This window comes from Anthonomus grandis, chromosome 17, assembly GCF_022605725.1.
Source record: "Anthonomus grandis grandis chromosome 17, icAntGran1.3, whole genome shotgun sequence".
In the NCBI taxonomy this organism is placed as follows: Eukaryota; Metazoa; Arthropoda; class Insecta; order Coleoptera; family Curculionidae; genus Anthonomus; species Anthonomus grandis.
In genome coordinates, this window is record NC_065562.1 from 1,219,033 (window position 1) to 1,231,724 (window position 12,692).

Below are 12,692 nucleotides of genomic sequence, written 5' to 3' on the forward strand. Positions count from 1 at the left end.
ATTGACTTGTTTGCACCAAAGAAAAGGCAACATCTAATAATTATTTTGATAAGTGTAATATCATTATTTAAATGACATGGATTATTAATTAATTTAAAATGAAGATGTTGTTCTAGTAATATTTTTTGGAGCAAAAGTGAAATTTTTTTCAAATGACATACCTTTGGAATTGGATAAAACAAACGAACTATTGATTGACTTATTAGGAAAGATAAAAAAGTACCAGGTTTGATTAAATGTGAATGTTTATACTGCCTTGCAGTTATAAAATCTGTGTCCTCATCATGTTCTCTATACAACAATTTTTGCTTGCAAAGATTACATTTTATTTTTTAAAACAATTTTTTTGTTATAAAACCTGCTATATATATGTATACCTGTGTACATTTAACTATTTTTTACTTTTGTAATGCTGTAATCTCAATATCGTCAGTGATATCAAGTGCACATTCTTCCATATCTTGGACAGTTTGCTTCATAAAAAAATTATTTAAGTTGCTAAGTAAACACTTTCATCCTGTTCACAGTAATAGCCTGGTGAATGAGCGGAAATAAAATTATTTACAATTAGCGCCTTAAAAGACGTTAAGAAATGAGAAGCACTCGGATTATTTTCACGCCCGCTATAATTTCTAATACACCCAAAAAAGTTTTCTAGTGCATCCTGTTGAAACACTCTAAATAAAATATATTTTTTGGATACTTTTCTAATATTTTCTTTGAAAGATAAATAAAACCTTTAAAAGTTTTTATGCAGTTGCTTACTGAAGGCACACTTACAAATTTTTTTCTTTTGCCACAATAAAATTTCATGGTTTTTAAAACATTAATACTTTCGTACCAAAATTTTATGTGGCTCGAATCGAATGATGCTCCTCCTTTTAAGGGTTTACCAGGAGGTGCAGAACTGTGGCTGCAGTTCATACTATCAAAAAGCTGGTCTAGAAATAGAGTCAGTTCAGCAGTACCCATTGCCTCAGGATCCAAATTGACTTGCGCCTCTTAAAAAAATCATAAAAATAAATATGTCTGTATAAAGATAAAACAAACAATTTACTTACTCCATGTCAGTATTTTTTTTTATCAGGCATCCTACTTGGTGGCTAAAGACCAACATTTCACCTTCATTTTATTCATTCTGTCAGGTATTATGTGTTGGTCTGTTAATTTTGGACAGACTCTTTTATTCGGAGTGTCAGCATCAATTAAATAAAATTATTCATAATAACTCCACTTTGCAATGCTCTTTTTTTTATTTATTTCAAATTGAAGATCTTTTGTCAATAAATTATTTCTGAAACCCTTAAAAAGGTGGGGAGTATCAATAATTCATGGTTATTAACCATAAAACCAAAATTTCTATTTTCTTAATTTTTTTCAAAAAACATTCTGTTTCTTTCTTCGAGAAACATATTAATAGCAGCCTGTTTACCACTGCGCTGGTCACACACGGTAGCTATAATTTCCAATTCAATTTCTTGGCAATTTTCTATGATATCAACAATAAGCTGCTTTATTGCAATGTTTCTTGTTGGAACTGCATTAAAACTATAACAAATTGGTTGCTTCCATCTTTATTGGAGCAACCCGGTACACAACATTTTTTTTTGAGGTCTTTTTTCACCAGCAAATTACATGGCTATTCTTTAACTCACAAAAAAACGGTAAACAAACACTCAAAAAGTAACTTTCAATAAGCAGTTAAATCCTTTAAAAAAACACCACTCCTTAATAATCTCGGTTAAAACGAGTAAAAACGTACAATAACAAAACACGTAAACAAAGAAAATAATCAATATGGCGGACTGAGTGGCGAACTTAAGACTTTACGATGACTACAGCGCTCCCTGGCGACTGACCGCATAAGTCTTTATTATTTCGGGAAATGCGGGGAATGCGCATTTAAGTGAAATTTCTAGGAGGAATATTTTGTGCAGCCTAGTGCTAGGGATGCCGCGAGACGTCTCGTCTCATCTCGAAGCCATTTTATCTCGTCTCGAAAGTATTTTGTCTCAAATTTCGAGACGAGATAAAAATGTTCGAGACAAGACGAGACGTCTCGATATATGTAAAATGATTCCAGCAATTGGTAAAATTGTCATTAAAATCACGGAATAGGTTTTGATTATTTTTTTTTATTTCCCCATTATTATAATAATGGGCTTACGATTTGTGTAACAGGTGGTGTGTAGATTGGAAAAAATATCTTTAGAATTTAGGGGTATGTTTATTTAAATCTTAAGTTTTTATTTTAGCTGCGCATTTTTTTTTCAACTTAACATTTTTATACAATGTGTGTCATAAAAATGTTAGTGTGGGCTTTCTTATTTTAAACAAACACCATATATTATTATATTTTTTGAATTTACCAAAAATTTAAGAATATTACCTGCATTCACCGGAACAGTTGCGTCACTGTTACAAAACTCTATCGAAACACTCCGAAAAATGGTAAAGTCCAGTGCAACGATATATTAGAATGGTCACCCGTCAAAACACCAGCATTCCACCTGCCAAAAAATGTCATCCACCTTCTATTTACATTGTTTGAGAAGTAAAATGCTGGTGTTTTGACGGGTGACCATTCTAATATATCGTTGCACTGGACTTTAACTGGCTCTCACAACGTGTCGATTTTTCCCTAGAGTTTTGGTTTTGCAACATTTTGCAATTTGCTTTATAATTATTATTTAAAGAGGCTCCTATTTAATAATATATTTACATTCATATTATGTTTTCTAATACCTATCTTTCGTACGTACAAAATCGAATGATACTTTGTTATCTGTTAAAAAAGTCTATGAAAAATGTCGACGTCTACAGGTAATATGTTCGATACGATTATTGGAATTTTTGTCTTAAAATAAGTATTCCTATATAACCTTCTAAGCCATGCTTCAAAGGCTGTGTAATGTGTATACCCTTTATAATAAAATACTTACTTAATTATGGAATAAAGTGAATATAATAAATTATAAATTTTAGAATAAAAAAATATAGAGCCAAACAAATACACAAATTTATGTTTAATATTTTAATAGGTACAATATAGTTATTACATTGCACTCTTTATAAAGAAATAATATAAATTCTGAAACTTAAATATTAAAAATACGAAAACAAATTCAGTTTACGTTAAATAAATGTATTTTATAAACAGCAACAACAAATAAATACATTTAAGAAACAATATAACATGATAAGTAAGATATAAGTATAAACTTAATTAGAATAGACATTTAGTTGAAATTTATCTATGTACGTAAAATGTTTAAATCAAATTGCTAATAAATACCAAAAGGCATAAATAATATTGAACAATTTTAAGCTGGCCTATAAAAGGAATTTATAAGGTGCAGCTATTATTTTAGCAACGTTGTCATATTATTTTTTAATATAGAAATCTTCGATTCTGGAAGATTCAAGAAGTTAAAATTAATAATACAATTACATGTCATTCCATTACACTTACAATACTTAAAATCTTTAACTCTGAAATATCAAATCAGAAAGACAACAAAAATATATTCTGCAATTTAAATAATGTAAAACCATTATATGAAATGTGATAAATTCAAAAAAATAGTTAAAAATCAATACTATTGGCAACATGTTAAAATTCAGATCCAAGGAATGTTAATGGGCGTCGTCTGGCCACTCTCGCATTTTTGTGATTGGTTGATTTGTGAGCAAGCGGACATTTTGGACGAAGGTTTCCAATGGCAACGGCCAGAGCTGGGGCGCGTCATCACATCGTTAGACGGTGAACAGCGGCGGCACTCTTTTTAAGCAGAAGTTGGTTTAGATAGCGCGTGTTAAATAATTTGTTTTTGTTTGTGTGTTAATGTTTCTTATTATTTTTTTTTTTTTGTTGATGTTATATTAGTTGTTATCCTCGTGTATCTGCTAAAAAATTTTAAGATTTTTCATTTAGAGATTAAAATGAATAATCATTTAAAAGGAAAGCATTTGAATGGTCAGACGCGAGATGTAATCGCAAATGTCTATAGAGTTTGCGATGGAGAGGCTTCTACAAATTGTTTTAAATTACCTTTAAAACGGAAATTAAGCCGAGCTTCCATGTACACTGGGGTTAGTGAAAATTCGATTCACAAAATTCGATGAACAGCGTAATATAAATAATCCCAATAGGATGTTACTAACTTCCGGTAACCACCGCATCCGCTCATCTGTTCTCACGAATTTTGAAGTAGACGTTGGTGTGATTAGGAGAATAGTACAAACATTTTATGTAGAGCTAAAACAAGTCCCAACTTTAAAAAAAATTAAAAATCAACTAAATGCCGATAAAGCCCATTTTCTTTTCTCTATAGAAACACTTCGAAAAAATTTTAAAGGCTAGTGGATTTTTTTGGCGAAAATGTCACAATAAAAGGAAAATATTAATGGAAAAACCCCACATTTTGCATTGGAGGTACAAATATATCCATGCTATTAGGAAATATCGCCAAGAGAACCGCAATATTATTTATATGGATGAAACGTGGGTGGATAACGATCTGACCGTAAGAAAATGTTGGCAAAGTTCTGATATATTTGGAGTTCCGAGTAACATTAGTTCAACTGGTAAGTTGGTGAACATAACTTTAATAATGATGAAAAAATAACTTTCTGATGCTAAAATATATTTATTTTATACATTTATTTACAGTCTTATTGTTGTACATGCGGGATCAAACAATGAATTTTTGGAAAATGCTTCTTTAGTATTTAAATCGGGACAAACCTCTGGTGATTCATGGCCAAATGAACCAAACTAATTTTACCAAATGGCTTACAGAAAAGCTGCTACCTAATACACCTGCAAACAGCATAATCGTTTTAGATAATGCCCCATATCACTCGATGCAAAAAGACAAGACCCCTACGAAATCTTCGCTTAAGCAGCATATGATTGATTGGTTATCTAAAAAAGGTAAATATCTTTAGTTACCTATTGCATACTGTAAAAAATACATATTATAATGATGTATTGCATACGCATACGCATTTCTAAATATTGCTTCTTAGATATTTTAATTTTCGGTTGAAGTTTTACGTACAGAAATTAATTCAGACTTTATTTTCACTCGCTTTTCTGAAAAATTAGCAAAAATTGTTTAAGAGAAAAAGGTACGGTTATTTCTTAATTATTTAACTCACGCAGAGCAGTATAAAACTAGTTCGGCAGTCTCACTGTCATAATTTTATTTCATTTTGTATAAAAATTGTTTTTTTTAGGAATAACTCATGATCCGTCTGCAAGAAAATATGAGCTTTATGATTTTGTACAAATGCATAAATATTGGCAGACAGACTATATGATGGAGGAAATTGAACCATTAGTAATAACTTTAGACAATGCTGATGAATCAAGTGATAGCGACCTTGAAACTGATAATGATACTGATGGTAGTGACTGTGAAACTAAATGATAAAAACAGCATATTTTGTATATTAGATATATATATATATATATATATATATATATATATATATATATATATACGAGGCATGTCCAGAAAATAAGTGTACTAAATTTTTATAGGTTATAAATTTTTTTGAGAAACATTGCAGAAAATTCATCCACGGTCAATCTGCGATCGTGACGGATCGCATTTTCGATTTTTTCCAAAATTTCTTCAGTCACAATTGAAGGCCTTCCGCTCCTCTGATCATCATGCACAGATGTACGACCATTTTTAAACTCGCGACACCACTTGAACACACTTGTACGATTCATAGCTTTATCACCATATGCAGTTTGTACCTCATTACAAACCTCAACCGGAGTTAATCCCTTCCAAACGAGATAACGGATAACGCCGCGTATTTCACACTTGGCGGGAGATTAGATTGACATTTCTCACTAAACGTGTTGCTGCGTCTATAGTTCTCAACGTACTGACCTCGAAGCGGTCTTGTTGTGGAGGGGAGAAATCACGCTATGCGGCAGTGCAGCCAACATGTGGAAAAAACAATTCCCTACCGCCGTGACAGGCTCAGTACACTTACTTTCTGGACATGCCTCGTATATTTTTAGGGTCAAATTAAAGTTTATTTTCACTTAATTCTGCGTTAATAAATTTTTTTAAATAAAAAGATTTAAATATTATAATTAGTAAACTATCTTTCTTTTTGATCTAACATTATTTTAAATTTGTCCCTATTTTTAAAAACTGTATCCCACAAATAACGAAACTGTAAGAAAATCATTACTTATAAATTATTTAAAGGATAGGCTTGTAACTCGTAATTAGATTTTGTCTTTTTATACAGGGTGTTTGGAAGGTCGATGCAAACTCTTGGAGAAATGATAGGGCAGCTCATTTAGAGTCTTTTAAACCAAAAATACCTTAGTACAAAGTCTTATTGTTTTCGAGATATTTGAGACTTGCATATGAAATATTTGATCATAAATAATTAATTAAATAAAAACACTCGAAAACCGTAAGACTTTTTACTAAGGTATTTTCGCGTTAAAAAACTCTAAATGACCTCACATATTATATCCCCAGGACAATGTATCGACCTTGCAAACACCCTGTATATGATCAAAAATAACAATCGAAAATCTCAAATATCTCGAACACGGTAAGACTTTGCACTTAGGTTTATTTGGTTTAAAAGACTCCAAATGACCTGCTCACATCACATCTTTAAGACTTCGCATCGACCTTTCAAACACCTTGTATAAAATATACGCTTTGTTAAATTATGCATGTAATAATTTATTAACATCAATTTGTATGAAAAATCTATAAAACAAAAGTAATTTACATCTATTATTTTGTTCGTGTAAAATCATATCGCACGCCACTGAACACACGCGGAACGAGCGGAGTTACCTCCCGTCTCACCTACGCCCCGCAGCTCATTTAATATTTGTCAAGCTGTAAATACCCAATAAAAAGCTAAGTTTTAGTAGTCAATATTTAGTTAATCTTTTAATGTACAAGTGTACCATGAATTGGTAGTAGTTGAGTCTATTCCGTTGTTTGGTAACAACCAAGCCAGCTTTTGAAAAAAGGCGTTTTGAAGGAACGCTTGATGCAGTGATACTCAAAAGATCTCTGGCCATGTTTGATATGTGAGAATAATTAATCTTTTTTTTTCCACCAATCCCATAGTTTTTCCCCCTTTGGCGCTCTTTCTGAATAAAAGTAAGCATTAAGCTCCTGCTTCCAAAACTCATCCGTCTCCGAGAGGGGCGTTGCCTTCTTGAATAAGAATTCAATGTCCATATCTTCATCCGAATTAGAATTTTCTTCGGTCTGCTGGACAATTGGATTTTGCTTAGTTGGAGCATATTTGCCACGATAGATTTCTTCAAATTTTTCATATGATCTTATCGTCATTTCTTCACCCCAAACGGTAAGTGGCAAGTGCAAATTTTTCTTGTGTCGGGGATCTAATATTAGTGAAGCACAATATACCCAGTTAGCCTTATAATAATGCTTCAGAATTTTATCCCTACCTGCTATAAAACTTTTTATAAAAATATCGTTATTTGGCGAACATTCAGTTTTTTGTTGCAGATCTAGCAGCAATTTTTCAATTTTGTCGATTAGCATATTGAAGACAATAATTACAAGTGGCAAGGTAGGGTAGGAATTTCCTGATAATATAGTACTTAAATACTTAAAGCATCGTAGATATTTTTGTACAAGACCCAACATATCCCATTTTGATTGACTTATTTTAAAACAATTTAAATCTTTATTATTTTAACACAAAGCGTCAATAGCTGCTCTCATTTTTGACCCTAACAAAATCATTTCATAGGTTGAATTCCAACGAATCGAAATATCTAATGTTACTTTTAGGTAAGTAATATTGCTTGCTTCACAACAAATTTTAAGTTTATTTTGTAATTGTTCAGAGTATTTAATTTTCTTAAACAATATTCTTAACCTAGTTATAGGTGGCATATATTTTCATGTATTTTATCATCTTCGGTTTGAAAGTCATCGAAATCATCTTCTAGTTCTTCTTCTATGTCTTCATCTTGCTTTAAAAGTTTTAGAATATCCTGGACGCCAAGTTTAAGATGTGAACAAAACATCTAAAATGCTGGTCTTCTACATTAAACATTTTCCCATTTCTTTTCATGATCGTATTTTCATCGTAAAATTTTTCCAAAAATTTTGTATTGACTGAAGCATTATCTACCGTGACGCCTTCTATTTTATCCAGTAAATTATAATCATTTAAAGATTTATAAAAAATGTTAGCGATATCCATGCCAGTATGCTCTCCGTGCGGGTACAAAATCCAATACTAAAGATTGCATCTTTATCCATAAAGTGAGCGGTTATGCCATAAAATGATTTTCCACTAATAAATGACCATCCGTTAATTGTAAATGAAATATTGAAACTATTTTCTTTTAAGGTTTTTAATACGTTTTGTTGTTTTAGTGAAAAAGTTTCCATTACATGTTTTCTCATTAGGGTCCTTCTGGGAGGATCATTTTGTGCATGCAGCTCTTTGAAAAAATCCCTGGTCGACTCGTCATCAAAAAAGTTAAAGGGCAGATATTTAATGGCTATCCATTTGACATATCTTTCAAAGTATTGTGGTGTATTTGGAGTTAAATTCTGCAATACAAAATGTAGACTTAAAAATTGATAATAATTTTTACAGGGTGTCAATTTAAATTAAAAACTTATAATGATGTTCACCACATAAAAAATTACATTAAATTTTATATAAAACCGGCAAGATCTTTGTTATTTTAAGTGAAACACCCTATGTATTATTTTTTTCATATTTCTAATTTTACCCAGGTGTAGGTGCACTACGGATTTGTTAGTGTAACGTCAGATCTTGAACCGGTTCGAAACGAATCCGTCAAGCACCTACATAAAAGATTACAGTGCAGTTACCGCCATCTAACCGCAGATTATCGAACAGAACAGCGAAACAGCCAAACATACAATTTCAATGGTTTGATCCTCTCGGGAATCGGGATATCAATACCAAAGCCAAGCAGAAATATATAAGTTATTATAGTATAATAAGTATAAGTATATAGTATCATAGTAATAATATTCATTTACATTCTTAAAAGGGGTATTTGATTTGAACTATTTGCTATTTGCTTTCATAAATTCATACATATTACATTATATATACCTACCTAACAGGAATAACAGGATGATTAATTATAATTGAACATAGAAATCATAGACATAGAATTTAGAATGTAAAATTTTTGTTAATAATAATAATACCTAACTTATGTGAATATTATTTAAAAATCTTTTATTTTTATTGATTTTAACTATAACACTAAAAGGTGGGTCAGTACAGTAAATAGGAGAGGGTCATAAAAATAAAAAGCATAGTTCGATCTTGGTTCAGCCCGGTGCACCTGCACCTAATTAACGGAGCTAGGTTCACAGCCGGAACTGGAGCAGATGCACCTGATCCCAAAAGGAACTGATCTTACCACCCCTACGGAGCATGGGAATCGACTGTCGGGACGACAAAAGGTGGGTTATATTTATACGTTTGGGTCGCTCTGGGATTGGTGGCTCGCCCAAGCGCAGGGCACGCCCCCCAAAAGCGAAAGCTGTTGATCCTTTAAGCCGGGCGTCCACCGAAAGCGGTGCTGTGCTGTGCTGGGTGGAGCGGCGTTGAGAGGTGCTGGGTTGCCAATGCATTCTTATGAAGTACCGTCCACTAAAGCTGGGGCGCTGTGCGGCGAGACAAGCTATGTCGTGCGGGGCCGCATGACTTCGCTTTGTGTTCGATTGACGCTGTGCGGAGACGGGCAAACTCGTTTTGTTTTTTTTTTATTAATTACGATAAAAATGGAACAATTCATTGAAACTGTGAGATTAAATCCTTGCCTATGGAAAGTAGATGAAAAGAACTATAAAAGTCAAGACGCACGTGATATTGTCTGGGAAGAAGTCTCAAAAAAGTGCAATATAACAGACGGTAAGTTTAAATAAATAAAATTAAAATCACACAAATTCACACAGAATTAAAAATTAAAAACAAAATTAAACACAAAATTAAAAAATCACACAGATTGGTCCGAAAAAGTTAAGATAGAAAAATGAACTTTATTTCACTCCATCTTTTAACAGAATTAGCTCTAGAGTCCCATAAAGTCGTAAAAGTCACTATATTATTTATTTGGCATCCTGTATTTTAAAAACAGTTGGATAAAGAAAAGTGTGATACATTAAAGTTTTTAGAATCTAGTGTGAAATGTGAAATCCAAAAAAGTAACAATATTAGGCTGTTTCATTCAAAATAAGCGAGTAGGGGTGTAGTTTACAGTAGTGTGGTTACGTAAAACACCCTGTATACCTATATTATTTATCTATATTCCATACTTACCTAAAGTAAATGGTTACTAAGGTATAGGGTGTTAAATTTTAATATTTATTTTTATTTATTCTTTATTTTAACTCGAAAAGAACCATTTATTCAAGAAATTTGGTACAGGATACTTAAAATAAATACAAAACGTACGACAATTTGTTTTATTACTCCTGGTTATTTACATAATTTTATCTTGCCACGGAATCCTTCCTGTGTCAGAGTTAAAGTAGTTACAAATGTTCTGCCTTATGGCAAAAGATTCAGCTGTTGCTCTTACACCTCTATGTGCTAATGGCAACCACTGATTTTCAGGCAAACTTTTTCCTAATTGTTCTTCATTTATATTAGGCGATCTACCTTCCCTAGTGCCTAAATAATTATGTAGAACACAGGTCGCTTTAATTATGCTATCTATACTCTCCAATTTGCATTCCAATGGACGTTTATAGATTCGAAATCTTGCTGCCAATATACCGAAAGTATTTTCTATAACTCGTCTAGCTCTGCTCAAGCGATAATTAAAAACACGATTTTCTTTATTTAAAGATCGTCTTGGAAATGGTCTCATTAGATTTACCATGAGCGGAAATGCCTCATCTCCGACTAATACGAAGGGAAAATTATATTCATTATAATTTTCCATGAGACTAGGTTCAGGAAAATTAAACGAATTTGTTTTTAACCTTCGCCCAATAGGACTATCAGCAAATATTCCCCCGTCACTAAATCTGCCTGATGACCCAATGTCGACTGCAATCAGTTGATAATTGGCACTTGCTATGGCCATCAATACTACAGAAAAAGTTTTCTTGTAGTTAAAAAACGATGAACCTGAATTCGGTGGGGCTTTTATAACCACATGCTTGCCGTCTATAGCACCGACACATTTTGGAAACTGCCATCGTTCTCTAAATTCCAATTCATAGGCTTTTCAAGACTCTTGGTCGGGCATTTTCATGAATGTCGGTTGCAACTGGGACCAAAGGGATGAACAAACTTCATTAACATCTTTGAGACAGTTCTTTCTCCTAAACGGAAACTATATCCAATTGTTTTGTAGGAATCGCCCGTCGCTAGAAATCTAAAAAAAAAAAGTTTTTTTTTAATTTTATTAATATTTAAATTAGTTTTTTTTTTTAGGAAAAGAGGCTAAACGGGTATGGAAAAAGTTAAGGGATTCTTTCAGGGACGCTTTAAAAAGGCAAAATGAATGTAAAAGTGGGGACGCAGCACCTGCGGTAAAACGGTTGTGGGTATACCAAAAACAAATGGAATTTTTGATTCCATATATGACCAACCGAAAAAGATGTTCCAACGTAGCTGACACGCAATCATCAAACGAAAATACAATGGAAACATGGCCACATGAAGAAATACAAACTCAAAACGAACAATCACACAGTGACTTTGAACAGACGGTAGTGACTGACGAAGAAACTCAAATAAGTAGTAGAGAAACCCAAGAGAAAAATCCTGAGTTTATAGAGCCTGTTAAGAAGAAAAAAAGTCAATGGCAAGAAAACGTTGTATCGATAATGAAACAACAAGCTGAAAAAAGGGAGGCTAGGGCTGCTGAGCGAGACGCTCAAAGAAAAGAATTTGAACAAAAATTGCGGTCGAATGATCCTCTTAAGGAATTTTTCAACAGTATGTATTTAACAACAGCTGCTATGCCTCCACATTTACAAGTTTCCATTAAGCGAAAAATATTTGATGCTGTTACTGAGGCGGAACTGAGTAATTTTACGAGCCACGCCAGCAGCAGCACTGGTACTCACGGTTCCCAACATTACTTTCACACACTACAGCCACCCCAACATTCGAACTCAATTTATAATAATCATAATCATCATCATCATACTTCTACTCCGCTACCGTCACCACAATCAACATCCAACCAGTCATCAAGCGACGAAACTGCAGGAAGCTACTTTGGAAATTGGAATTTAGATAATCCATAATTATTATATTAATATTACTATTAGCTATTATAGCAGAAATATTAATTATTTATTTAATACCTATTAGATTATTTTTTTATGATGGAATAAATTTGTGTCAGGAAAAACTAAAAATATTACTTTTAAATAATCAAAAAAATAACTTACCTTAAACATACACTCAAACGCTCCTCTGTTGTGACACTTTCTCGGTAGTTCGTATTAAGCTTTATAATTTCAAATCTTATTAATTCATGAATTTCCACAAACTGAGCTCTAGAAAGCCTAAAGTAATTTTTAAACTGCTCATCACTTAACACTGGAATTAATTTATGAAATTCGCCAAATTGTTTTCGCTCTACTAAATGATTTGATATCCAAAATCTGTGTTTTCTTTTATCCGCCATAAGC

At 32.5% G+C, this 12,692-nt stretch overlaps 1 protein-coding gene across 1 annotated transcript; it reads left to right on the plus strand.

Moving 5' to 3' along the window:
• The first annotated feature begins 9,661 nt into the window (after positions 1–9,661).
• On the plus strand, positions 9,662–12,473 carry LOC126746360 (uncharacterized). Its single transcript, XM_050454586.1, has 2 exons — positions 9,662–9,948; positions 11,482–12,473. The coding sequence occupies exons 1-2, from the start codon at positions 9,663–9,665 to the stop codon at positions 12,300–12,302; spliced, it is 1,107 nt and encodes a 368-aa protein (XP_050310543.1). The 5' UTR covers position 9,662; the 3' UTR covers positions 12,303–12,473.
• Positions 12,474–12,692: the final 219 nt, after the last annotated feature.

Coding starts and splice junctions, on each gene's coding strand:
- LOC126746360 (XM_050454586.1), top strand. CDS start 9,663: ATGCATTCTTATGAAGTACCGTCCACTAAAGCTGGGGCGCTGTGCGGC. Junction 9,949..11,481: donor AAAGTGCAATATAACAGACG/GTAAGTTTAAAT, acceptor TTTTTTTTTTAG/GAAAAGAGGCTAAACGGGTA.